Genomic DNA, 23,830 nt, shown 5'->3' with positions numbered 1-23,830 from the left:
GGACTGCAGCCCTTGCTCTACGAGTTGAGTCTCCACGGTGGTTCTCTAAGGAGACCAAGCATTCCCACCCGAGGTGTCGTCTTCCCACTCCATCCAGCCCCTTGCCCCAGCCAAGCCCACGAGAACCAACTTCTCAGGAATCGAAAAGGTGTCAGACTAACTGCTCGCTGAGGTGGCGCCTGAGCAGTAGGTGCTGGGGAAACAAGGTGAGTACCTAGAGGTCCAGTGACGACGCAGTGGAGAAGGGAGAATGACTCTGGTGATTCATTTGAAATAAGTTCGCCAGTGGCTGGGCCAGATAAGAGTGTGCATACATCAGATGCTGAAACCCACCAGATATTTAAATTGGAGCCAAGGGAAGTGTCATGTGGGCTGTAACCTCCGAGTCTTCAGACATAGACCTTCGCAGCTATCTGAAGGGAGCCTTGAGGTCTGAAAAATCGCTTCTCTCGGAGGGGCGGGATCCAGCTAGGAAGATCCCTGCGAGCGACTGTGCCTGAGACACTCCATCAGAGCTTAGTCAGGTCTTACAGCCGAACTGCCCTATCTTTTTCTTTCCTTGTTTTGATTCTTACCAGCTACTGTGCCCTTCTCTGGGAATTCAGAGGTGGTTTATTAGAGGTTGCTCTGATTTGGAAATGTAGAAAGGTAGCTTTTCCTGGCAGACACTGAGAGCATCCTTTCAACTTTTTGATTCTACACTGTGTTAATAAATTGGTTGGTGATGTCAGTGTCATTGGGAGTAGAGAAGTCTTTCTCACAATGGACACTTTAGGGGGTCCCTCTATTTTTCTGTCTGAGATATTTGTGTGAAGCAGTGAAGAAAGACTGAGGAGAGAACTGGAGGCTTCTGAAGGGCCTCAAATCTCTCCCAGGATGAAGAAACAATAACAGGACACCAGGATTCAAAAGAGGAAGGGAAACGTCACATCATTTATTTCCAAAGAAAATAGCCAAATGGAGCTCCATGTACACAAAGGCCTTTGGAGGAGAAAGAAATCACAGATTTAATATCATTTGCATTTACATATTTACAAGATCAAGCCATGGCTTTCAACTTTGTTCATTCAACAATCACTTTCAGTCAAACAACTTTTTATTTTCAAGTTAGTTCATAATTTAAATGACACTAAGGAGACAGATGATAAATCACAAACAGTGTGGGTAGAGAGGGTACAAACAGTCTAAGGTTTTAGCCAGGCTTTTGTGTATATGTGAATTATGATTACAAAATGTTTGCCTGTCTGTGTAATTCGCATTCATTGCAATTATTACATTTTCCCATAAATTAGCAATATAAACAAACATATGGAGACCTCCAGTTAACAAATAAAATCAATATCAGAAACAACATTTTGCAGCAACTATAATAACAGCATGGGTTACAGCTTGGAAAAACTTCTTTACAAATCATTTATACAGCACACACAGTGTGGGGGGACCAGCACATTCTTATTTATTTAAATCACCTTTAAAACCACAACAGGAAGTTTGGGAAAATCTGAACTGGTTTCTTTCCTGGGCACAACATAAAATGAAGAACTGCACATGTGGATGAGGGGGAGGATGGGCATTTACATGCATTTTGGATCACTATGTTGTAGACCAAACCTTCTAAACTTCAATTGCCAAGATTTTGAAGGAAACAGGAAATTAATAAAACATCTCTCTCCCTCACCTATTCTCCTTCTTATCAATGGCAGAAAGGGCTTTCTGATTGCTGCCAGTGAGAAGAAACCCACAATGGGTATATTTTTTAGCAGAGGTGTCTTTGAAGGAGTGGGAGATATTAACAATTGCTTGGCTGCAGTCTTAAGTTCCACAGATCCTGGGCAAGAATATTAGGAGCCAGAGGGGTACCCAGAAACCCATCCAGGTGACCCAACTTGTGCTGAGTGAAAGCCAGAGCAGAAAGAAGCAGGCACTCAATTATGGACTTAGGGTTTGTATTCTGCTTGCACCTTCTCTCATTGTTTTCCTTAAGTCCCAAAGCTTGTGCCAAGGGCCCCCCAACATCTGCATACTTCACCAGGCCAGGCCCTGACCCTGATGTCTAGGCATTGCTTTTGTTTATCCCTTAGCAAGACTTAGCCCTAAAGTTATGTATTGGTGCAGTATGTGGATTCTTTTTTTAAAGAAGTTTGATTTTTATCTCTTTAGAAACGGTTTGAAACTAACGGGGCAGAGGGAGTTTGACAGAGAGGAGAACAAATCGCTGACAAAGAACCTTTTACGTTTCATCAGCGTTGTTAGGACGACAAGCAGGAATGTCTTAGATAATAACTCCCACTTCAAAGATTTCTCAGCTCAATAGAAAGCGGACCATCCTTTTTATTCAACCACAAGGACTGGCACTAAAGAAGACTCCACTGTTTGATTTTTTTTTCACCGTGTTTATTTTTCCCCTATTCACTGGGGTACTTGGATAAAATAAACAACAAGACAATTAAGGGAACATGGACTTCTAACTTTCCTGCCATCTTCCCCACATCCCCTTGGCCTTGGGCTCTTGAGTTTGCATCTAGGACAAGTTCAGGCCTGAGGGTACCACACACACTGCCTTAGAAAGAAACAAGTTTGGGGGGTCGCAAGAGAATTATGGGATGGAGAGGAAGAAGAGTGGTACAGAAAGCCAGAGAGGAAATGTCCCAAGGGTACAATTTGAACTCCTCAGACACCCCAGGGTGACTCCCTTCCCCACAAGTCTCCATCAAATTTAAGCCTCCATCCTACTCAGGAGTCAGAAAGGCGACTTGCACAAAACTGAGCTAGGAATGCTCATTTGTTAAGCTTCTGAGGCTGCTTTAAAATTATTTACTCCTGACCCTGGAGCCTCTTTGGGGCGCAGTCAAGAGGCACGGAGTCCTGCTCCTCCCTTTCCTGAAAGTGTCCCCTGCACCAAAGCCTCCCACATCAGGGTGCAGGGTGAACCCCTAAACGTGGGCAAGTCGGGTTCTAGGAAGGAAGTATATACTGGAGAGCGCAGTGACAGTATTAAATGGCGTGAAAGCAAAGGTCAGCGCAAATGTATCTTAATAGAGTGTCTGTAGTGAAGTGTGCCGCCTTTGAAGCGACCGCTCCCCGCGCTTATTTCCATGGCGAGCCTAACGCGGCATGCTGATGCACCGTCAAACTCACACTTTCAACCCCAAAACCCGATTCTTTGAACAACCCGAGCTTGATTAGACCTTTCTCCTTTTCTTTCCCCTCTTACAAACCATTTCCTCGCCTTTAGAAACTCGCCATCAAACCCAAATGCGCCCTCTGATCACCGCAGAAAGCAGAAACAAAGAGGGCTGAGCGGCGATTCAAGCGGCTCTTTTCTTCCTTCACATTATTATCCATTTTTATTATGATCGGGTACAAGTGCCCATTCGCGTGGGTTTTGTTTACCGGAAATTAAATGAAAATGATTTAGTCCGCGTCAAACAAAAATATATACTTGTATACACAAGAAAAAAGGTCTGTTAGACGTAAATATTATGTCCTTAATGAAAAGCCTGGACGGGCTCCAGGCTTGGCCTTTCAGGATTTCACTGCGACTTGCCCATTGCCATAGAAATCCTAACTTACCATGAAGATGCACCGTGGCGAAGAAACACTGCTTTGTGCGCGGACCCTTTGATGTCGCAGGCGCGAGATGCGGGGCGCTCAGCTGCGCGGAGCGAGATTACCTTGCGAGCAACGAGGTGGACATCTGTAACAAGCAAATGAAAAATTAAAGGCGATTAGTGGCCGACCAAACATTTTTGTTTTATTTCATTATTTTAGATGGGGATAGAAGGCAAAATGGGGAGCCTAGAAACAGAAGAGAAAGAAAGGAGTCCTGCTTCAGGAGGGGGGACTTTTTAAACATCGGCAGAAGCAGCAAGTTCCGCAGATGCCCTCTGCACCTTAGTGGTGGGGTCGGTGTTTCGCGGTGGGAAAGAGTTGTTTGTTACCGACTGCCTGCGCTGGGTCAGGCAGCCTCTGGGCCCTATTGTGTTAGGGGGAGGCAGGAATTTCAGCTCTCCTTTCTCAAGGACGGATTCACTAAGGGTGTATTTGGAAGACTGCATTTCTTATTTGGAGCCATGAAAACAGTTCCACTCCAGTTAGGACGTTATTTCATCTGATAAAAGTTGTGGGGACTGCGGGCAGGAGTGCTAATTCTAATTGTATCTGAAGAGGAGAGAGCAGAAGAAAATTCATCAGTGGCAGGTCCAAGACTTGTTTGTTGGGCTCAGCTTTTAAAATTGAGCTATTTAGTGGGGTCCTCCCCAGAGGGAAAATCCACCTCCCTTCCCAACACACACACACACACACACACTGATTTTCAAATTCTTAGGGGACTGGAATGAATCTGCCAAAGCTTTATTATATTTTCCTCTTCTTCTTCTTCTTCTTCTTCTTCAAACCTTAGCTAGGATTTTGGGTCAGCCCCCTTCTCCTGCAGAGAGGAGAGAAACAGGACCTGATTTTTCCCCCTTTGACAACAATTGCAAAGGCCTTCCTCTCCCCTGCCTTCAACACCTGGTTGTTTTTTTTTCTGGGGACTTCATATACAGCATATCAAATACACATTCAATCTAGACCCACTGGGTTTTTGCCTTTACAATATTTATTATTGTGGATCATTTCTCTTGTCCCTCCTCCACCTCTTTAAAAATAAGACTAACATTGTGCAATTGTTGACAAAGACCATCACCGAATTGACGCTATTCAGCCAGACGCTGCCGCCTAGGTCAGGTCCTTCCACTTTAGAAGCCTCGACTCAGTGACGTCATTGGCTCGCTCTACACCCGGAGCCCAAGCACCTACAAGACTCCACAGGCAACACCTCGACAGGGGTTGGGGTGGGAAAAGGACCCGGGGAGGCCTCACTGCATTGAATCCTGAAGCCTCTTTGGCGTTCCTTTGTCTGTATTTCCTGTTGTTTTGAATTCACTCCCTACCCCAAGTATACAATGTATGTCGAGTCTGTGGACGACAGGCAGATGTTTCTCTGTGTGCCCAGGCCACTCCATGGGGGCGGGAGCGTATAACCACCAACCGCCCACAACCGCCGAAAAGATGGTGAATCTCCCTTATCTCCTTTATAAGGTGGCTGGAAAATTAGTACTTACGTATTTTTGTTTCAAAGGATAGCTGGGCAAGGGGAAACCATAGGAAGACGAAGAGTCAAGAAAACGGCTCTGGAATTTCCTTTGCCCTCTTCTCTTGATCTGAACTTCTGAGATTGGAATTAATGTGGGGGAGGGGAGGATTGGAGCGCAGGTGGGAGCCGCCCAGTCCTCGAGAAAAATATTTCCCATTCTGTAAAGCATGCATAAATTCTCCAATTTTTTCCCATCGCCCTGTCTCTCTTCACCCCTAACACTGGTTTTATGCTACACAATTATGAAGGCACGAGTGGGGGTGACGGTGCTGAGTGTGACTACAGAATAAATATGGGGACCATATTTATATTTAAAAATAATGGGCATTATATTAGCATATTCAGTGAGCTCTAGCGACTATTACTGGTGGCCGGGCGGCCTTCCTTCCTTCCGCCCTCGCCCTCTTCAGGCCTCAGAAACCTGGCCTACTCTGCAGTCCGTGTGTGTGCCGAAGCAGCAACCACAGAGGCAGCCTTAATATAGGAGGCGGCGACGGCAGCAGCAACAGGGCCAGGTGGTGGTGCGGCACTGAGGGGCTTGGCGGGGGCAGCCGCGGTGGGGCCCAAGCCCTGACACACGTACCATTCGCTCAAGTCGGCGCCATGCGCCGCCACCGCCGCCGAGGAGGCCACCTGAGACTCGTGGTCGCAGTCTGACGAGGGCGACACGAGGGCAGACGGTGTAGCCGATTCGTAGCCAGAGCTGGGCGGCGGTGAGCGCCCGTGCACCTTCATGTGCTTACGCAGCGAGCTGGGGTGCGTGTAGCACTTGTCGCAGCCGCGCACCTTGCACGTGTATGGTTTGTCGCTAGTGTGCACGTGCGAATGCTTCTTGCGGTCGCTGCTGTTGGCGAAGCGCCGCTCGCAGCCCTCGAACTCGCACCTGAAGGGCTTCTCGCCTGGCGGAGGCAACGCAGAGACATTAGTGCTCGCGGATCATGTTCCCTTCAGGTGCTCGCCACCCTCCCCCATTAGTCTCTCATTTTCTGGAAAACGACTACAAAAGATTTTCAGAAATCCCTTTCCATGGCGCCTCAGGTCGAGCACCCCTTTCCCTTGCGCAGAGAGCGCCCCGGGCGCCCTCTCCCGAGCGCCTCCATCGCTCCCCCGCCTTCCCCGTCTGGGCTCTGGGGGAGGGCATGGAGGAGGAGCGAGAGTGACTCCATCTTAGTCGAGTTTCCATCCTCGGAAATCCTGATCCATTCGGGTTGTTTCCTCCAAATTTTCTCCGCTTGGAACAAGAAGCACGTCTGCTCGGAAATATATTAACCGGGGAGCTCACATCTGCTGGATTTAAAGTGGCTGTTTCAGCCAAACGTCTCTGCCGCTACCCTGCACAGCCGTTCATCCCTCCCCACCCCCATCCTGGCTCAAATTGTTTCCTAAAGTAGGTTTTGTGCAAACGCCAAAGCGATGAAATAATTTAAGGATGCGCAACCGATGCACATAGTATGTGCATAATGTGGATTCATGCGGCAGGGAAAGGTATTCTGAGCAATGATTCACTTCAGAGGAGATTTTTACAGGATATGGAGCCCCCTCCCTCTTCCTTTCTACCCCCTGAGGGCAAACATTTAGCAGCATTCTTCAAATCTTGCCTAAACCTTCCGGGATCCCTCCAGATACTCGCGCCGGCAATAATATTTTATTACGGCGCTCCAGAGGCCTCCCGGAGACCGAGCTGTGGGCAGCTGGCCCTCCCAGTCCAAACTGACTTGCGAAGTAGACCAGGCTCCCCAGACCACCCCCACCTGGCTGTCGGGCCTCTCAGGCCTAAGAGGAGGGGTTGGCGCGGTAGGCTCCCCACAGGCTGAGCGGGATCCAAGGTCTCTACTGCAACCACGCCCTTGAGGGCTGCGGCTTCGGGAAGAGAACAGCGGCTGCTGTCAGGCCAGGCCGGGATCCGCAGACTGGAGGGCGACTGGTCGGCCAAGATAGGCCTGGAAGGGGCTGGGATCCGGGGCTGCGATGCCCTGTAGAGCCGAGGGAAGGCGCGAGTGCGCGTTAGAGTGAAAATATTGGCCGGACCGAGCCCCAATCCGGGAGCTCACGGCCACCTGAATTGGCTGACGTGTGGGAGAGGAAAGGACCCCGAGAATCCGGAAGCCTAGATTCGTGCCGGAGCTGAAGTGCTGCGGAAATGGGGGAAGAAGGTGTCTGGGAGCTTTAAACAAATGGCTGCCTCCCAGCGCTGAGTTAAGGGACCGGCTACCTGGCGTCTAGCTGAGGAGGAAGACGCACGGCTGGAGAACTGTTGCCTTTGCTTCTCCCGCTGCATCCAGGAAAGATAGGCGCTTTGGGGCCGGTTTGAACGAACAAAGCCCCGATTCCCGAGCCCTGCTGAGACTCGGACAGAGAGGTTTGCGCATAACCCGCGCTTCTACGCAGTCAATGGCTTCTGAGCCCGGGTCTCCCGCACCTCCCGGTCGCTGGATTCCCACCCTACAGGAGTACAGCTAGTACACCCGACCCTCTGGAATGTGTTGGCACCTGCCATTTCGCGGGACACAGGCACCATTTTATAAAACAGTGGGAGAAAGATGCAGAAGAAATCAGTGTTCCTATTTGCCCCTTGTTTTCGCTCCTCTGATTACTGTCAGCATTTGCAAACCCAAAACTTTTTTCCATTTCAAAAAACAAACAAACAAAAAAAACCATACAAAAAACCATGAAATTCAGGCCCTGCAAAAGAAACCAAGGTTATTTTGAGAAAACAGAGGTGAAATGGAATTTGAGGTTGATGCCCCCCACACCCGAAAACAAGTTCCCGCCAAACACTTATCCGATCTCGTGAGCGCCTCGCTGGACATTCACATAAAACAAAAACAATGATTTCGCTCCAGACGAGGAGCTGAGGAGAAAACAGCGGGGCACTGAGGTGATACCCGCAGCCGGGAAGTTCGCAGGCCCCTAGAAGACCAGGTGACGCCGTGCCCCAGCTCGCTCCAGAGCTGCAGGAGGCGCCCTGGTCTCCGCGCTTGACATCACCCCCGCCCCCCGCCAACACCCGGCCTCCAGTCTTACCCCTCCCTTCAGCTCCCTGCGCTGAGCCCTGGGTGGGTGGGTGAATGTGGAAAGGCAGAGTTGGCTAGGCCCCCGCAGCCCGCTCGGAACGTCCTAGGCCTGGCTGAGCTGTAAAAGACCCAGATTCTCCTCCTAGAGGTTCCGCAGCCGGGAAAGGCCTCTCCGACTCTGCGCGGAGCCCGCACGACAAAGTTCGGAAGCTCGGGGCAGCTGGGCCAGCGCCATTTTCTCGCACTTGTAGCTGGATCTGGTTGTCCCGGCGACTGCGCCCCGGCGCGGTCTCTTCTCCTCTACCTTGGATCCCCAGCACTGACTCGCTATCAGACGCCGGGGAAGGTGTGGCGAGCTCCCGGCCGAGAGGTCCCGGGAGAGGAGCTTGGCGGCAGTGGCCAGGCAGAGAGCTGTAGCTGGCCCGCGCCACCCTCCCTGAGGCACCATTGTTCCGGGATCGCTGTGACCGCCACAAAGTGAAACCTTTCGGTGCTGACAGTCGCCTCCAAAGCCAGACCCGGGATTCAGGTCAGGGAGAATCTCAGCTCCTGAGAATTTTGTTCCTGTTTGCCGCTTCCGCGACTCGAGGAAATGAAACGCCATTAATATTTGAAAAGGCAATTATTTTCCTGTTGAATCGAGAACTGTCTTCATGAATAATTTGTAGTGAGGTCTATTGCCATTTGAGAAACATTTTGGTCTTTTTTTCTTTCTCTCTCTCTGTCTCTCACTCTCTCGCTCCTCTTCTTACTACTTAGAAGGGAGATTTGAGGAAAATGCCAGAGCAGGCGAGACTCTAGTTTATTGGTGGTAGGTTTTTTTTTTTTTTTTTCTCTCACCATTAATGAATCAGGCCCGCGAGCCGAAAGAACGCACAAAATTCTGTCCTGAAAAGACGAAAACCTGAGCCAGCCCTGGCCCACTGAACTTGCTGCTCTGCTGTAGGTCGACTGCGCTAAGAATTTAACCATTTTCTGCTTCACAGACTTCAAACAGTGGGCCGGCAAAGAGCAGTAAAAGTTTGTTTGCTTTAAAAAAACAACCCTGTCATTAAAGATGAGTTCCTTCTCCAGCTCGGGACTCTTAGTTTACCTTCCAGGAGTCGGCCGCCAGCTCCTGGAGTATCAGGCCTGGGGCCAGGATTCGGGTGTGACCTACCACCCCTTCCCCGAGATAAAACTTCCGGGGAGGGTGTGAGATTCATGCGACAGGATGGGGAACCCGGGAAAGAGCGTGGAAAGAGCTCTGGGAAACCGTACACTTCCAGACAAACTTTAGAAATAAAGTGCCAGGCTCCAAGTGGACTTTGGTCTGGTCTCCGCGTGTGCCAGTGTCCGGGCCACGGACTTTCCCAGGGAAGGGAGAGTTGGGGAGAAGAGAGAATTGAGCAGAACTAGCCTTAGGGAGTTCTTTGACTCCAATTGTTGTAGATGTTCCAGCAAGAGTAGAAGTAAGGCAAGGCACCGGACAGTTGGAGAAGTGGGGCACCGAGCTAGAATTTATTTTATTTTATCCTGTCTACACCAGCCTCTTCTCCCCTCCCCCAATTGGGGAGGAGAGAAGACGTTGATTTCTTAAACTTCCAGGGAGGAGGAGCGAGAAAACCCTAGCTAAGCAGAGTACAAACAATGGCTGCTAAACTAATTAATGTAACTTCACAGACTGTTCTGGAAGTGTGAAAACTTTCTCTTTGCAGTTGCATTAATTAGAGATGCTGTGGCCAGAGGAGTTCAATTTTGCAGGCTCTTGCACGGGACTTTTTTCCTGTTAACTAGAAGTAGCAGATGTGGTTGACACATGTCCCCGTTTCCCGTAACAGCTCCGTAAATGACATTTAAGGTGGATAGGTCCCGGTAGGTCTGTGCTAAAGCAAAAGTGAGGGTTCACAAGCATCCCTAGTGTCCCGCCACCAAGGCTCACAAAAAGGTACAAAGTTAGCCCATTCGACCCCCAACTCCTAAAGAAGACTCCAGGGCCTGGTGACCTCTTAGTACAGGTGGGCCAGGTTATCAGGGTGACAGGTGGAAGAGTTCTGGCGAACAATTCCAAAGGGCCCAGGGAAAAAGTTAGACAGCTGTTCTTATGTCTTTACGACTTTGGGGAAAAATGCTGTTTCTTAATATCTTAAAATCAAATTCATAAGCAGAGAGCACATGTTTGCACACACAGGGACTTAGGCACGTTCACTCTTGTCCCCCAGAACAGAAACCCCGCACTATCCTCCCTACACGCAGCCTCCGGAAACTTCTGTGACTCTAAGAATAGAAGCGCATAATTAATATTTTATGGCCTTGGCTCATGGAAACAACACCAAAATATTTCCCCCCTCCCCTCAGTTGGGACTTGAGGAAATGCAGACCCGAGGGCCTGCTTCCCCAGAGAGTCCGCACGCGACAGACAGCGCCGAATACTGACCTGTGTGAGTTCGTTTGTGTATTTTGAGATTTTCTGATCTAGCAAAGACCTTCCCACACCCCGGGAAAGGACAAGGGAAGGGCTTCTCGCCCGTGTGCACGCGGATGTGATTTACAAGTTTGTATTTGGCTTTGAAGGGCTTGCCCTGGCGCGGACACTCCTCCCAGAAGCAAATGTGGTTGGCCTGTTCCGGGCCGCCGACGTGCTCCACGGTGACGTGCGTAACCAGCTCGTGCATGGTGCTGAAAGTTTTGGAGCAGAGGCGCAGGGGCGCGGTGCCGTCGGCCGCCAGCCACTTGCAGATGAGCTCCTGTTTGATGGGCTGGCGCATGTAGCGGAAGAAAGCGCCAGGACCGTGGGGCGCGGCGAGGTTCACCGTCAGGTTCACGCCCCCGTAGCCCTGCAGGGCTGCGGCAGCTGCCAGAGCGTCGCTGCGGGCCGCAGGCCCCGGCGGGAAGGGCTCTGGCCGCGCGTACATGTCTCCAGGGAGCCCCAGACGAAGGAGTCCATTCAAAGAACGGCTGGGGGAGGCCTGGGGAGGCTCCTCATGGAGGCCCGGGAACACCGAGGGGCTGGAGGCGGCGGTGAGCTGGGGGCCATGGTGTCCAGAGCTGCTACCTGTTGTCGAAACAAATAGCACGCATGAGAACGGGTAGCGTGGGCTGCGCGCTCTTCCCTGGGCCCCGGGGGGCAGGCCCAGCCCAGCCGCACTACGGCCTCTGTGATCAGCGGTGGAACTCAGAGCTACACGGCTCCAGCAGTGAACCCGGTGGACAGAGAAAGGCCGAACGCCTCCGCCGCCCTTGGGCCGGGTTGCTGTTCGGCCAAGTCCCCTGCCGTGCCATGAGCTGGAGAGGGACGGTAGCGGCAGAGTATATGTACGGGGTACTGGAAGGCGCAGGGCTGTGCCTGTGGGTTGCTGGGGTTTCGGCTCCTGAGGGGTCGGACCTGAGTCCCAAGCGCACTTTGGTGGCCAACACTCTGGGGCGCTCCGGGGCACGGTGCCCTGCCTGGAAGTGGAGGTGATAAAAATGATGGTGTTGGAGGCGGTGGTGGTTCTGAAGCGCCCCAGCTATATACATTAATTTCAGTGCCCTGCTTGGCTGGGAGAGGGCGGCCTGCTGCATGCCAGCCCTGGTTGCCCGGGGCTCCCTGTACCGGACCGCTAACGCCACTGTCACCTGACTGTGGGGAGGGGAAAGGAAAGCCACACAAAAAACTTCTGCAAAGTTTTTTTTTTTTTTTTTCCCCTCTTCCTCTTTTTCTTCTTCTCAAGGTTTGGATTTGGGTGCCCCCACCCCTTTGGTTATTAATGCCTACGCAAAATCCTGTAGACTACAGAGGCAGCAGCAGGGCGCGTTAGGAAGTCAACAGAGATTCAGGGCCGTGGCCCGGGCCCACAGAGAGGAACAATTGCCTGGGTCGCCCATTGGCCCGCGGCCGGGCCCGACGTCAGTGATGACAGGTCCTGCAGCACGCGGTCGGTCTCTTTCTCTCTCTCTCTCTCTCTCTCTCCTCCGCCCCATCCCTCGCCCCCACCCACACATACCCTGCTTCCCTCCCTCACTTCACCCCCACAGCATCTCACGCTTCTACTGCTCATGCGCTCTGACCCGGGCACAAATCCTTTTCTCTCCCCTTGAGCCCCTTCCCCCTCTCCGGAAAGCTGAGTGGATCAGCTTTGCTTCAGGGCTCCTGAAAGTACTCGGGGCTGCGTTTTGCCACCATTCACCACAACTTTGGGGAGCCTTGCGCTGAGCCTAAAGTCCTCTCGGGAGCTCAGTCGGGGCTGATAGGTAGCAACGAGTGCTCAGAGATGGCGGTCTAGTTGGGCAGTTTGTCCCTGTAGCCCGCAGGAGGAGGGGGTCGGGATCGAGGGACCAAAAAAGGCTGCTGCCTCGGGGGCCAGGAGGTGAGAAACTCCTAGGCTAGCCGTCCTTGAGCCTAATGTTATATTTTTGCTTTCTCCGAAATGTTTTGTTTCTCTCGTCTTTCTGGTCCTTTTCGTCTCTCTTATTTTCCCCAAACCCGCTACCTCACTTTGTCTTCCTTTCTTCTCCCCTCCCCCTCTCTTTTCTCTCTACTCTCTTCCCATTTAGCCTGGCAGGCCCCTCCCTCCCCGCCCCCTCCGTGTTGGCGAGCTCGTAGAAGCGCGAAACCCAAGGATCTGGCCCTGACCAGGGCCAGTATTAGGCGGGAAATGGTGACAGCCTGGAAAGGCTGGGCTCGAACCCCTGCCTTCCCGAGAGGACCCTCCCCGCCACAAATCACACCCACCCGCGGGCTAGCTGGTCAAAGAAACAAATAAATCGGGCGTGCATCCAGGAGAAACAGGTTTTCGCTCTCAGATCTTCCTGGGCCAATCAGGGATCCTGAGCTCTATACCCTGCAGTCTTATGGAGCCTCTGGGAAAAAAGGATTTAAGGGTGACTTCCACTTTCAGCTTGGGCTACTTGTTGCCTGCGGTCCGAGCCTCCTCTGCCTCCCTCCTAGCTCGTCTCAGGCCTCTGTAGAGAGTGCACGCCGCGTTTCCCGGTCTAGGCTCTAAGAGGGCCTGCTGGCCCGTGGCCACCTCTCACAAGATGGCCTCGAGTACTAGGGGCGCCACCTTAGAGGGATGGTGGTCGGTCCCAGCGGTGGAAAAACTTAAGTTCTGGCCCAGTCGAGTGTGGCAGAAGCCCGGGGGCTGGGGTTGATGGGCTGTGAGGGAGGTCGGGCTTCCTTTGTCTGCTCTGACCCGCTAAGGTCAGCTGCGAGGTCCGGCGATTTAAAGGGCTGCTGGCCGGAACTCCTGCATTGTCGCTGCAGCCAAAAATGCCAGCCTAAGCGCTTGGGCTTTCCTGGCGGCCATAAAAAGTGCCCCCTAAACAGAGAAAGGCTTGTATTTTTAAGAAAAGTTTTAAAGATTGAGTAAAATATCCCATACTCCTTAGCAGAGGCAAGAAATTTGGGCAGATTACCAGCAACGCTGACTAGAAATTGAACTGTCCCTCTCCCCACCCCCAGCACCAAAGACTATTCTCACACATTTCCTAGTTAGTAAATAAGGCTTTCTTTTAAATTTTTAAAAATAATTAACTGATGTATAACAGTTGGCAGATTCTTTGAGACCTTCATTTAATGCATTGTTCCCCGCTTGGGTGCACTTTAGGGAGGGATTAACTTCTACAACAATTTATCTCCACTTAGACAAGTCCAGATCTTTCTGCTCCTCCTACAGGAAGAGCTTAGGTAACTCTACCAACAGATACTGTGCCAGTATTTTTTTTTTTAAGGTAGAGGAGAGTATTTGATTGCAAAGACCCCCACTTTCTACTCTCAAAACCAATGGCCTCCACACAGCAGTTCTGAGACTAGACTCTCAGGATTTGTCTCCCTGGCTTTTACCTTCTCCCATGGTTTACCCTCCACCAACAGACAAGGCCTCTGATCCTTCGCTTGCCTTCCCCTCATCCAAGTAGTGGCCTGGCCAGGTTTCCAGTGAAAGGTTTCTACATCTCAATGAGTCATTTAATGTCTCTCTACCTCACAGGTATCTGTTGAATAATGCAATTGTCTAGGCAACACTGGACTGACCCATGAAGTTCTCCAAAAAGCAAAACAAAATCCAGATGTGTTCTTCCCTGAGACTCCTTGTCCAGCTCTTTTTACTATCCTCATCTCAACACAGAGCTTAGTCAATTTCTGTAGCATTCAGGTTTAAGTGCAGGGCCACCTCTGCAATAATCTGGCAATTAAAATATTTTTTCTCCACTGGAATCTAGGTAATCTACAACCAACCAACAGTTCAGAATTTTTGTCAAACTCATCCACTTGAGCTTTAACTCTCTGATTTGCACAAATATGGATTTCTTTCTTTCTTTTTTTCTCCCCCACCCCCCACAGATGGAGTCTCCCTCTGTCGTCCAGGATACAGTGCAATGGCACGATCTCTGCTTACTGCAATATCCACCTTTCAGGTTCAAGCAATTCTTCTGCCTCAGCCTCCCAAGTAGCTGAGATTACAGGCACCCAGCACATGCCCAGCTAATTTTTGCATTTTTAGTAAAGACAGGCTTTCACCATGTTAGCCAGGCTGGTCTTGAACTCCTGGACTCAGATGATCTGCCCACCTGGGCCTCCCAAAGTGCAGAAATTACAGGCGTGAGCCACCATTGTGCCAGGCCTGATTTCTTAATATATATACTATGACCCCACCTCCATCAGAAGCTTTGAATAGCAGCACAGACAGGAGAAGAGGGGGTTTTAGTTGTTTCAGGCTGTGGACCCCTTAGGGAGCCTTTTGAGCCTGTTGAACTCTTAATAGTCCAGTATTTGCTGTCCATATTCATCATAGAAGAAAACACTAACTTTCCAATAGAAGGCTGTGAAAATAAAGATGCATTTTTTTTTTCCCTCATCCAAGTTTGTGGGCCCTCTGGAATTCTAACCACCGACTCTCTGGACTCCAGGGATAAGAAGCAGAGGTTTTATACACATAGGCTGTTAGCATACCACACACTTTCTCTTAGTCACTTTGCTTTTGAAAAGCTTTGAACTTGCATATGACTTTTTTTGTGCCAGCAGCAAGAGGGCAAACACATCTGATTCAGCCAAAATCAAGGACAGTGGGCTGGCCCCATGGAGCTCCTTCCCAGATGCAGCCTTATCTTGAAAGCCAAAAACATCTGGGACCCATTCTGGGTAGCTGCTTCTTGCTTGAGTAGCCAGGGGTCAGTAGACCTGCAGGTCACTGTGGTTGCCTGATCTTTGCAAGTTCCTCAGAGCCATATGGTCTATATCTTGGTTGGCTAAACACAGCAATGGGTTCAGACATTCTCCTAGAAGGATATTTCCCCAGAGACAGCAATAAAGAAAAAAAGGAAATTGTACAACTAATATTTACAAACAAGAAACTTTGGGCAATTATATAAGGGTCTTCAAGGTATATCTTTGGAATAAGCTCCAAAGCAGTGTCCAGCTAGAGGTGGTGGGTCATCAACATCTGAGAGACATATTTTAATCTAGAGAGATCTTTTCAAGTCTTCCTGAGCCCAGGAAGCAAGGAACCCAGGCTATAGAGATTGTAAATTGAGCAGGCTAAGGAATGGTGTCTCCTCAGTGGTCTTCAGAGTTCTTTTTCCAGAAACATCTCACTATACCTGCCCCCAACACCAAATGCTTCACTGAAGCATTCTATTCCTTTTTATGCCTGGAGCTATAGCATTTTTAATTCTATTTTTCTGCTTCATTTGTAGAGAAAAAGAATATCCCACAACCCACAGATCTTTAGCAGATGTCAAAAAGAAACAGTGGAAGCTTGTTTTCATGGGAACCTATTTGGAGCATATTCTACCACCTGACTCCAAATATCCCTCAATCTTCAGAGCCTCTGCAAAGCAGTGCCCAGAATCATGTCCTAAGCACTTTTTCTCACCCTGCTCAGACCAAGACAATGATGTAAACAAGTGATTTCCTAGTTCCACTTTGTAGAAATAGGACATTTGATGGCTCTACCATCTACCAGAGCTCCTTAAATCACTGGTTTGAATGTCTTTCCATTGAAAAGGAAAAATATGTAGGATATTTCAGATCAACAGCTGGGCTACTTTTTCATTTTAATATTTTAAGCATTGTTAAATTAAATGATGATTATTTGTTGTAGGTTATGCCCAGATCAGGAGGTGGGCCCTAACCAGCTGTGGGCCACTGTTCCTGGCTAGGAACAAGTCTTGTTATCTGAATGTTCTGCATCTAAATCAGTAGTCACTTGTTCAGTTCTTTCTTCCCTGTTTCTGGTCAGGTTGCCACCCTAAAGAGAGGTAAATTTCTTTAGAGGCTAGTCACAGACAGACTTCAGGATTTCTACAGAAGGAGGTTGCCTTTATTCTTATGCAAAGAAATAACTTAAGCCCCAGCAGCCCATCTGTATTTCTGAGTCCAAATTGTGCAAAGGAGATGAGCTCTATTAGGATTTTGGCAATGAGGGAGGATATTCTTCTCTGCTATAAAAATTTGAGCTTTAAATATCATTAATGGGACTACGTATGGAAGAAAATATACTTGGATAGACTTTAATTTCTAAACAAGGATTCTACAAAACATCCTGTGACAAAATCTTAGGAAATATTGCTTTTGGATTTTCTAAAACAGGATTAAGGAATCAAGACAACTGAATTTACATAATAACTCACACCTCTCTTGAGACTTTTGCCATCAAATCATCCCCAGATAATATAAGAGATCCATTTCCTGAGTTGTCTATTTGACTTTTGTTAAGAGGGTTGCTTTGCCTATCAGTGAGGAAACATCATTGGAAGCAACCACCAGCTAGCGATACAGTTGAAATGAGGAAAACTAGACGCCTGGAAGGGAAAACACACAATCCTAAATCATATGCTTATTCTAAATGGAATATTAAATTAAATTATTCACAATGAAGGTATTCCTGACAGAGCGGCTGTCAGTCACCCCCTGTTCAGACACCACATTGTGGGAACCTCATCGCTACCACATTGCAGAAGGCTAGTATCCCTGGTAAAGATGATGTATATCATGTAAACCCCATCACCCAGATCAAAGTCTGCTTTTTTCATGGAAGCCAATACATGTCAAACCTCATTCCAATCAAATCGTCTGGAAATGAATTCAAGATGAATATGTCATAGAATAATGTGACAGTGGAATTGCAGAAGGTCAGGGGTGGTTGTTTCAATGAGAGAGTCGTCAAATATTAATTCTGGAACGTCCAGATGAGTAGGCATTGAGGGGGATTAGCCGGCTGCTGGTGGGACGTCGTGTCATTGATTTGTGTGCAAATGTATTGAACACCAAGGTGTTCTAAGTTTCATTTGAACTCAAGAAACTCCCCCCAAACTCTCAACCCAACAAAAACAAAAGACAAAACAAAACTTCCTACTTAAAAATAAGAAAAGAAACCAGCAAACCAACATTCAAAAGAGGATTTTAACTTACTTGACTCTTTCAGAGTGTTTCGGTAAAGCCGTAATCGTTTCCTCATCACCAAGGATGCCTTGTATCTCATTTTCTGAGTTTGAGCCTGTTTGGGAAGAAAAGAGTGACAGTCACTAGTTAAACAATTTTATACACCTGTGTGGCAACATTCTGTGGTTTGAATGTATGAATGAAAGAAGGTATTGGTCTGAAGAAAGGCTTTTGGTCTTTGACAATTTTCAAATTTTGAAGCTGAAGAAAAGGCTACTACCAAGAACTGCCCATATTGCAAAATGATATATCTTTGGTGATAAAAATGTGGAAAAATTGTAATTTTCCAGCAAGGCTTTTATCTGAAACTCCTTTGTTTTTTTACCTTGCAAATAGAAGTAAGCTCTCTTTTAGTCAGTGCTCAAAAATCTGTAGCTTCTCGAATTTAAATTAATTGTATAAGAAATCCCATTATTTTTCTGAAGTTTATTAATTAAAATTTAGTGAGGTGTGGTGGGGAAAGCCTACCGAACTCTGAGAGGTTAGCCGTTCAAATTTGAGTTATAACTGTTGGAACTGAGAGGACAGGAATTCCTTTGCAGGTTTTCAAACCCTGTCCTGCCTGTGATGCTGCAGAATTACTTAGCCTCACATTTCCACACCCCAGGCCCATTTGGGATCCATCACCAGTTGATTTTTTAAAGCTAATATAAAATTTGTCAGATTAAAAAGGTATAATTTTAATCATTTGGTTCGAATCATCCACATTTCATATACAAGAAAGGTAGAAATAATACCCCCCACCCCCAAGATATACACATTACTTATCAGATTCACTTTGTGGCTAAAGCTACCAAGCCATTGGCCATCTTAAATACTTAAAGCCATCCTGAGGACCTCTGCATCTGTCAGGCAAGGCTGAAGGCAGTTGAGCAGCCAAACAGAAGCATCTACCCGCCCCGACCCTCAATTTGGCCTAGAAAGAAAAACAGTCATTGAAAAGGTCTCAGGCTGGACAAACACAGCAAGTCCTCTGTCAATAGGGATGTCTGCCTACAGAACAAGCAGTTGTTTAACTTGTTGAACCACAGGCCAAATCCAAGTGGGGCTCTGTTATCTTAAAGGGTATCCAGTTCTCTGTGCACAAAAATCTCTCTCTCTCTCCCACTCAACCTCCATCAAGAATTCCAACTAGCTTGGCGGCTTTTACCATTCCATCTTCCCTCCTTTCTAGGTCCAGGCCTGAGAGGCAGGGGTGTAAACTCACCTTTTCCCAGAGGGTATAATTATTTTCAATTCTTTCTAACCAAAATGCATTCTTCCCCAAAGGTAATAAGCTCCTTCCAGCACGAATCAGGAAAGAAAGGAGGCCTAACTTTGCATTCCTACAGAAGGGCAGCATGCTGGGCGTCCTCGCTCTGAAATTTCCTCATGGCAGGATGTCTGGCATGGAGAAGTCCTGGTTGGTTGGCAATAATAGAATTTACTTTTTTTGCTTCTGGGGGAAATGGGTGTAATATTCCCTAGAGATTTCTGTCCACCGGCAAAGCTACCTCAACCCAACTTCTAAGAGGACTGGATCACTTCTGTCCCAGGTCCTGTCAGCCTTTTGTACACTACAGACCCATAGACATGCAAACAAATGTTGCAGAGGTCGGATTAGGGCAGGCAACAGGGACTTTAGGAGACTTTGTAGCATTTCCATCACCGAGCCTATACAGAGAGCCAGGGTAAACATCACCTTTGATTCAAACTCTGACACCATTTAGCAGACAAGCCTGTCATCTTGCTGAAGGGTAGGTGAGAGGATTTGGGAGGAATCCTTGGGCCCCTGGACCTGAGGACTCAAACAACCCCGGAATATAGGAACTCAGTTTAGTTTTTCCCCAAATGCTTGCTCCCCATGTCAGCCGCAGCCTCCGAATTTCCAGGCCATAGCACATCCTGGAGACTTTTTGGAGTCTTCCTTTCTGCCCCTACCTTGAGAAGAGGAACGGGTGCTAGGGAGCCCCAGTGATTGATAGTGCCAGAGGCGAGCCAAGAAGGTGGGGCGGTGGGTAGGTGCAAAAAGCACCATTTTTATTTGGAGGAACCTCAGAAGCTGCAAGTGGTGGGGTCGACCTAGCCAGCGCAGGACTACCCAAGGTCAGAGGTCAGCTGCAACCAGAGACCATTCAGTTCCGGAGCTGCTTTTTACTGATTCGCCGGCAGGCTCGGGAAAGGCTTGGCCACGTCTCCGCTGCAACTTGTCCCTGGCGGGCGCAGAGCAAAAACCCTGAAAGCTGGCTGGCTTGGAGCTCCAAGCCAGAGCGGCTGTCTGATTTCCCGATCTGCACCCAGGACATTTTTGGCTCCCCTCCATCTGACCCTCAAGCGTCAGGAGGTTGAACTGCTGAGACTGGGTTAGGCAGGGGCCTTTACTTACTCTCCTACTCTTTACAGGGAGAAGCTCGGATTTCCCAGCTCGGGGCTGAAGTGTGGGCAGCCTCCTGGTGCCCAGAATAGTTTCTATCAGTAGATCACCTGCAGGATCATCTTGGGCATTTAACCGTCCCTTTGAATCACCCCTCCCCCAACATTTAGGGGGCTGAGATAGGAGAAAACTCAGCGGAGTGCAGTGGTATGGGTCGCTGCGAGGCTAATACTGTCGGAAAGCGGGGTAAACATGGCCTTGGAATCCAAAGACTTTCCTGAAGACGGTGACTGCTGAAGTGCAACCCTCCAAAGCCCTTTCCGCTTTCCTAAGACTTTTCCATGGGCCATTCATCAACCCCAACTTTTAGGTCCAACCTTCGAACCAGTCCTAGCTTTCTTTCACAGCTCAACTCCATTTCCTCACTTGCCCCTAATTTCCAATGCCCCTGGGTCTACGCTAGGAGCCAGAATCCTAGGGGCTGCGGCCTGCTCCCCAGAGAACTAGTTGCTGCTCTTGTTCACATTGGAGAGAAAGAAAGCCAAGTCTCGAACACACTGCTGGCCATAAGCAGAGAGCAGATCCCAGCAGTCAGCTTCCTGAGGCAGGACCAAGATGAGGGAGGACAGGGAGCCGGCCCGAGGTGGACTCAGGCAGCATCTGCCCTCAGGTTGGGGCGGAGAAGTTCCATCGTCTTGCGGCCAGCTGGGCTAACTTGGCTCTTTGACCCTGGAGAGGGGAAGCGGAGACCCTCCTCACCATTCCCTTGGGGGCAGAGCAAAGAGACCGCCTGTAAAGGCTCCCTACCAGCACCTGCCTTGCTCATTTGTCGCGAGGGAAGCTTGGGGCCACGATTCCCCTTCTTGTGCCCAAGGTGGGGTACCTAGACAATTTACAAGGAGAGAAGGAAAGGCGGGCAGGCAACAAGCTGCTCCCGGTTCCTGTGCCAGTGAGAGCCCCATTTGTCCCCCTTTTCCCTCCTCCTGGGAGGAAGGGATGGACTCATCCTCAGCGCTGCCCCTCTGCGGAAGGGCCCCCCTCCTTCCCCTTAAAGTCAGTGGGGTGGGGCCTGTATCCACGGTTGGGGTGGAGGAAGGAAGGAGGAGATGGGGCAGAAATACAGGCTGGGCCTTTTCCCCCACTGGGGTTTGGGTGCCAGTGGCCCCCTTGAGAGTACTTGCTACCCGGTCTCTGGAGGTACTGGTCTCATCTATCTGCCCCCTGGACTGATGCACTTACCCCACTCCACCTGTTGCCAGGATCGCCTCATTTCTGCACATCATTTCGGGGTGGTTGAGAGGGGACCACAAACCCCTCCAAGCCTCTCTTTTGTGGTTCCAGCGAGGCGGTCATCCTTCATTTCTCCTTTTCCAGCTTTCGGGAAGCAGTTAGGGAATGTATGATGAAGCAGAAATGAGCCGTCAGGATGATATTTTAATGGCTTATATGTCACGTTGGTGCATGTGGCTTTGAACTGGAGCCGCTCGCGTTTCCTGCAGAGAGCGCCGCAAATCCCACTTGATAACTTCTACAACCCACAACTTTTTTTTTCTCACATTCACTCTTACCTTGTATATTTGGATGTGTTTCCTAAAAATACCCTCTTGTCAACGTCCCCGTTGGATTTTCCACAGACTGGAGAGAAGAAGACTGACTTTTCTTTTTTGAAGAATTATTTTCCCTCTCCCCCTCCCAACAGCTACCCTTCCCCCTATGATCCCCTCCCTTGTAGGATTTTTTTTTTTCCTGAAAGGCGGGTGAGGTGGGTTCAATATCTGTTCTCCCTAGTGAGAGGAATACAGCCTCTAGAGAAAACTTCTTGCAGATGAGGTTTGCTCAGCTCCAGGGGAAGTAGGATCCCTTGTAGGTAAAAAGACTTAGTGACTCTGATATATCTTTTTTTCTCTAAGAAAAAAAGTGTATAATAATTTTAAAAAATGCCTCAGCGCTTTTTCCCCCTCCACTCCTCATTCCATTCCATTCTACTCAAAGTTGGTGGGTAATGCTGGGCTGCTAGATTCAGACTTGTTGATGGGAATAGAGCAATTGATTTTTTTTTCTTCTCAAATTTCTATTTCCCAGCACAAGCACAAATGCTCAGCCAGGTCCCTTCAGGCACCGAGAAATTATCCCGGATACCCAAGCCGACTTTTGAGCAAGCAGATCCCATGAAAAGTGCAGTCCCTCTGGCCAGCCCCAAGCGAGAATCTAGTCGGTGAGAAGACCAGAAAACCATAAAGGCGAGGAGCGACAGACGCTGACCCTGCCTTTCTCCAGCCGGTGCAGTCAGCGCCGGCGTCAGGGCAAAAAAAATATACTCATGTTCATTTTCCTCTCTCTGGGGCACTGGTGAGTTTCCTAACCGGGTCGCCAGTGAAAGGATGAGTTGAGGTTTCTTTGTCTGGAAAAGAGTTTAGGGCTTTGATTCAGCTGCAAAGAAGCCAAATGAAGTTAGAAACAAAGGGTAAATTGAAGGATTCCGACTCTTGGCTTTTTGTGTTTTCCTTACTAGAAAATAATTAGACCTAATGAATATGCAGACACTTCAGCTAAACCCTCGGCCTGGGCTGCTGAGTTTTAAACAGAGCTGCGGAGAAATGCAACCTTCAGCCCCACAACCCCCCGCATCCGCGAGCATTTTTTGAAATGCATAAATGTTGCTTGGCTTAATTGATTGAGTCACAGGGATTTTTTTTTCCTGCTTTTAAGCACCATACTCCCCTACCTTTCAACAATCATTTTAATATATAGTCAATGGCTCTTTGTGGACAGGACAAAAAGAAACTACGCGCAGTTGTTGAATAGACTTTGCACTAGGCAAAGACAGGTTAATCGAGGGCCGCATCGCGAAAACAAGCGAGTGTTGTATGTTTGCACTGAATCCAAATGTCTGCATTTTCCTAACTAAATCAAAGGGAGTGTTATTTCTTTTTCTGTTCACTCATCTGAAGGTAAGTAAATTTTCTCTGGCGATCAAAAGCCTGGTCGGCAACAAAGACCGCGCCCGCTTTTTCCACCGTCCTGGTGTGGCGAGTTGCGGAATTTCAATAACTGTGACAAGGGTGACTGATTTGTGAACTAGAAAAGGTTTGAATGTCACAAAATTTACATTGGTCTTATCTATTGGGGATTTAAATACCAAAAAAGTATTCGGGGATCTCTAGGGAGCTTTGGGCAGTCCAAGGGAACAATGGCGCTTTGGGAAATTTACAGTTTTACCTGAATGAAAGGGGCCCAAGTAGGGAACAGGAGACCAAAGAGACAGAGTTAGCAGGGGCAGTCGAGGGAGACAAGGGAAAGAGAGAAAAGAGAAAAATAAGGAAGGAAGGGAAAAAGAAAAGGAAATTGTCAACAACGTTTCAAATTTGCCATTAGAAAATTCCAACCCCAATAACCTGGGAACTTAAGCGCTTTCATTCACGTATGTGTGTGTGTGTGTGTGTGTGTGTGTGTGTGTGTGTGTTTGGGGGGTGCGGTGGTGCAGGAAGTCTGATTAGATAAAAGTGAGGAATACAGAGGCTACCGGTTACACCGAGAAATTGCATTTCTTGTAAAGAGAGCATAGTGCCCGTGTGCTCCCAAGATCTTAAATTATAAACAGGAGGGGGACTAAGCAAGAGGGAAACAAACTTCAAAAGGAGCAAATAACAAAAGCCTTTTTTGCTGCCCTTGAATGGGGGGAAAGGGGAAGAAAGAAAGGAAAGTTGCTGAATCGGGACATTCTGGAAGTGCCTTTGCTGTGTTTACCAGCCCCATCCCCGCCTCCTACGCCAGGAGACGCCCGAAGTCTCTAATCGCTCAGCGAAGAGTAGGTTTGGGGAAGAACCGCGCGGAGGTGTGAGGGGGAGGGCAAGGGAGGAGGAGAAATGCATACAACTGTGAGAAGGAAAGAAATCGTGGCAAAAAAAAAAAAAGAAAAAGAAAAA

At 48.8% G+C, this 23,830-nt stretch overlaps 1 protein-coding gene and 1 long non-coding RNA gene across 13 annotated transcripts; one reads left to right on the top strand and one right to left on the bottom strand.

The window, feature by feature from the left end:
- Positions 1-904: 904 nt before the first annotated feature.
- ZIC4 (Zic family zinc finger 4) lies at positions 905-21,324 on the bottom strand. 12 transcript variants are annotated; one of them, XR_013528890.1, is made up of 6 exons: positions 21,144-21,324; positions 17,522-17,606; positions 10,568-11,185; positions 5,721-6,036; positions 5,106-5,212; positions 905-3,697 (listed from the first exon to the last, which is right to left on the bottom strand). XR_013528890.1 is itself a non-coding variant. In XM_035278846.3 (5 exons), coding segments are annotated over exons 2-5 (1,005 nt in total). In that variant the 5' UTR covers positions 17,592-17,606; positions 21,144-21,324; the 3' UTR covers positions 905-3,696. The 12 variants fall into 12 exon arrangements, 8 of the variants coding, with proteins under 8 accessions (XP_035134737.1, XP_035134736.2, XP_035134739.1 ...); XR_004736126.3 differs by lacking the exon at positions 21,144-21,324 and adding an exon at positions 18,759-18,932; XR_013528891.1 differs by lacking the exon at positions 21,144-21,324 and adding an exon at positions 17,877-18,471.
- LOC144580019 (uncharacterized) lies at positions 20,984-23,197 on the top strand. Its single transcript, XR_013528892.1, has 2 exons — positions 20,984-21,101; positions 21,987-23,197. It is a non-coding gene; the product is annotated as an uncharacterized LOC144580019 (long non-coding RNA).
- Positions 23,198-23,830: the final 633 nt, after the last annotated feature.

The sequence above is a fragment of the Callithrix jacchus genome, chromosome 17 (assembly GCF_049354715.1).
Source record: "Callithrix jacchus isolate 240 chromosome 17, calJac240_pri, whole genome shotgun sequence".
NCBI classification, from domain to species: Eukaryota; Metazoa; Chordata; class Mammalia; order Primates; family Cebidae; genus Callithrix; species Callithrix jacchus.
The sequence above is the reverse complement of the archived record's forward strand: the minus strand, read 5'-3'. Positions and strand labels throughout refer to the sequence as shown.

Coding starts and splice junctions, on each gene's coding strand:
- ZIC4 (XM_035278845.3), bottom strand. CDS start 18,893: ATGCTGCCCTTCTGTAGGAATGCAAAGTTAGGCCTCCTTTCTTTCCTG. Junction 11,186..17,521: donor AAACACTCTGAAAGAGTCAA/GTAAGTTAAAAT, acceptor TTTCGACAACAG/GTAGCAGCTCTGGACACCAT. Junction 6,037..10,567: donor ACACAAACGAACTCACACAG/GTCAGTATTCGG, acceptor TGCCTCCGCCAG/GCGAGAAGCCCTTCAGGTGC.